The 2,993-nt window shown below is 37.4% G+C and overlaps 1 protein-coding gene across 1 annotated transcript; it reads right to left on the bottom strand.

The window, feature by feature from the left end:
• Positions 1–282: 282 nt before the first annotated feature.
• ZNF30 (zinc finger protein 30) lies at positions 283–1,459 on the bottom strand. The gene is given in 5 exon segments (XM_043900583.1): positions 283–441; positions 444–685; positions 688–1,249; positions 1,251–1,306; positions 1,309–1,459. Coding segments are annotated over 5 exon segments (1,170 nt in total).
• Between the last annotated feature and the right edge of the window lie 1,534 nt (positions 1,460–2,993).

Raw genomic sequence — 2,993 nt, 5'->3', positions numbered from 1 at the left:
ATGTCATAAATGCTGTCAATATTAGGAGCATTAATAATGTTTCCCACTTTCTCTGAATTGGCCACCAGTATGATGATGATATTCTGATAATCTAAACACAGGAATGACAAGTGAAGGCTTTCTTATGTTTTCTGAATTATATATCATGAATTCTCTAATAAAAGATAAGAATATTTTCTAAAAGCCTACCAACATATTTTATATTCAAAAGATTCTCACTAGCACAAATTCTCTGATGCTAAACAACATTTGAGTAAAGAACTTTCTAAATTCCTTAAATTCTTAGGGATTGACAGCCATGTGGTTTCTCTGATGTGCTTTAAGGCCTTTATGTCTAAATGCCTTCCTGCATTTTTTACATTTAAAAGGTTTTTCAACAGTGTGTATCCTCTGATGTTCAGTAAGGAATGAATTAAGTTTAAAGGTGTTTTCACATTCCTTACGAATTCAAAGGGTTTCTCACCTGTATGAACGCTCTGATGTCCAATAAGTTTTCCATGTACAGTAAAGGCTTTGTCACATTTGTTACATTCATAACATTTCTCACTACTATGAATTCTCTGATGTTGAACAAGGTAAGAGCCAGAACTAAAGGCCTTCCCACATTCCTTATACTCATAGGGTTTCTCACCAGTATGGATTCTCCCATGTTGTACAATGTATGAGGCATGACTAAAAGCTTTGCACATGTTTTACATTCATAGGGTTTCACATCAGTGTGAATTTTCTGTTGTTGTATAAGATGTGCATGTACTCTAAAGGCCTTTCCACATTCCTTACACTCAGAGGGTTTCTCACTAGTATGAACCCTCTGATGTACAGTAAGTTGATAGCAACTAATAAAAACCTTGCCACACACCTGACATTCATAGAGATTCTCACCAGTATGAATTCTCTGATGCTGAACCAGCTATAAGCCAGTACCAAAGTCCTTACCACCCTCCTTACACTCAAAGGGTTTCTCACCTGTATAAAGCTTTTCATGTTGAACAAGGTATGAGGCTTGACTAAAGCCTTTTCCACATTCTTTGCATTCATAGGGCTTAACCCCTGCATGAATTCCCTGATGTGCATTAAGAAATGAACTAAGTCTAAAGGCCTTTCCACATTCCTTGCATTCAAAGGGTTTCTCACCAGTGTGAATACTCTGATGTCAAGTAAGCTGTCCATACACAGTAAAGGCCCTCCCACATTCCTTACACTCATAGGGTTTCTCACCTGTATGAATTCTCCGATGTTTAATAAGGGGGGGAGCTAGTGCTAAAGGTGTTCCCACATTCTTTACATTTATAGGGTTTTTCACAATATGAATTCGCTGATGTTGAACAAGGTATAAGAAGGTACTAAAGGCCTTTCCACATTCTTTACAGACAAAAGGTTTTTCACCAGTTTGAATACTCTGATGCCAAATAAGCTTTCCATGCACTATGAAAGTTTTCCTTTCATTCTTTACATTCATAGGGCTTCTCACAGTTATGGGTTCTTTGATATTGAACAAGGTATGAGCTACTATAAAAAGCTTTTCCACATTCCCTACATTCATAGGGTTTCTCACTAGTACACAGACTCTGATGCACAGTAAATTGATGGCAACTGCTAAAGGTCGTCTCACATTCCTTACATGCATTTGGTTTCTCACCAGTATGAGTTCTTCCATGCTTAACAAAGGCTGAGCCTCTAATAAAGGCTTTCCCAGATTCCTTACATTTTTAAGATTTCTCACCAACATGCAACCTCTGATGTACAGTGAGCTGATGTCCATTGCTAAAGTTCTCTCCACATTCTCTACACTGGTAGGTTTTTCCACTAGAACATGTTCTCTCATGTTGAACATGCTTTGAGACTTGACAAAAACTCTCCCCATATTCCTGACATTCACTTCATTTCTCTCTATTAAAATTTCTCTGATGCAGAGCAAAAGATGCACATTTTTTTCATAGGTGAGAATTTCTTTATAGCTGATTATTTAATCCTTCAATGGAAAAATCTGAAAGAAAACAAAAAATTCCCAAATATTATATTTTCCTATAGGAGAAAAATTGGATTTCAATGGAAGGAACAAATTGAAAAGAGTATCCATTAAGAATAAGTAACCTAGATAATACTAAAATACTGTTACGAAAATTTTAAAAAAGGTCAAAGAGGAATGAAGAATGAGAGTATGTAAATTAGAAAGGCTGGTGATTAGCAACAAAGGTTTCATTTCAGATACTTAGATATGGATAAGAATCTCTGAAGAGCCTGTTAAAAAACTGATACTCAAGCACCATCGCAGATCCCATGAATCAAAACACACAGGGAACATTCCTGGGAACTAATATTGTTTTAACATTTCAAACATGTTTCTGGTATAGATGAAATTTCATTCCCCACCTCCTTTTATACTTTACACTTAGAAGAGAATGCGCATATCTTTCCATTAATAATATGGTCCCTGCTTACCTAATCAGGCCTCATATCAAGTCATAATTCCCTTTGTTCCCTATTTACCTCACTTGCCCCTTTCAGCACCTGGAATGTGTCACAAATTTTCTCATCTTTGGTTCCATCTGCAGGTGGCATCAACTCCTCCAAATCCTTTGGCACATGTTGTTTTCAGACTGGATCTTTCTCATCCTATATATGGTGGTGGTGGTTTAGTTGCTAAGTTGTGTCCAACTCTTATGATCCCATGGGCTGTAGCCTGCCAGGCTCCTCTGTCCATGGGATTCTCCAGACAAGAATACTGGAGTGGGTTGCCATTTCCTCCTTCAGGGGATCTTCCTGACCTAGGGATGGTTTCAAGGTAAAGCATCACTTCATCAGGAATACTGAAAACTGCTAACCTTGTCTAAGGATGTCCATGCTTTTCTTTTCTGTTCTAATGCTTCATTCTTGTCATTCCTACCTGTTTCAATTGCACAATTATTTCTCTTTGTTATGATTTTTATTTCCCCCAAACCTCCCTCTAGTAGATTAAGGCCCCCCTCTAGTATTAAGGCCTTCATGACCTT

This window comes from Cervus elaphus, chromosome 4 (genome assembly GCF_910594005.1).
Source record: "Cervus elaphus chromosome 4, mCerEla1.1, whole genome shotgun sequence".
NCBI classification, from domain to species: domain Eukaryota; kingdom Metazoa; phylum Chordata; class Mammalia; order Artiodactyla; family Cervidae; genus Cervus; species Cervus elaphus.
This window is presented reverse-complemented; position numbering and strand designations above follow the sequence as displayed.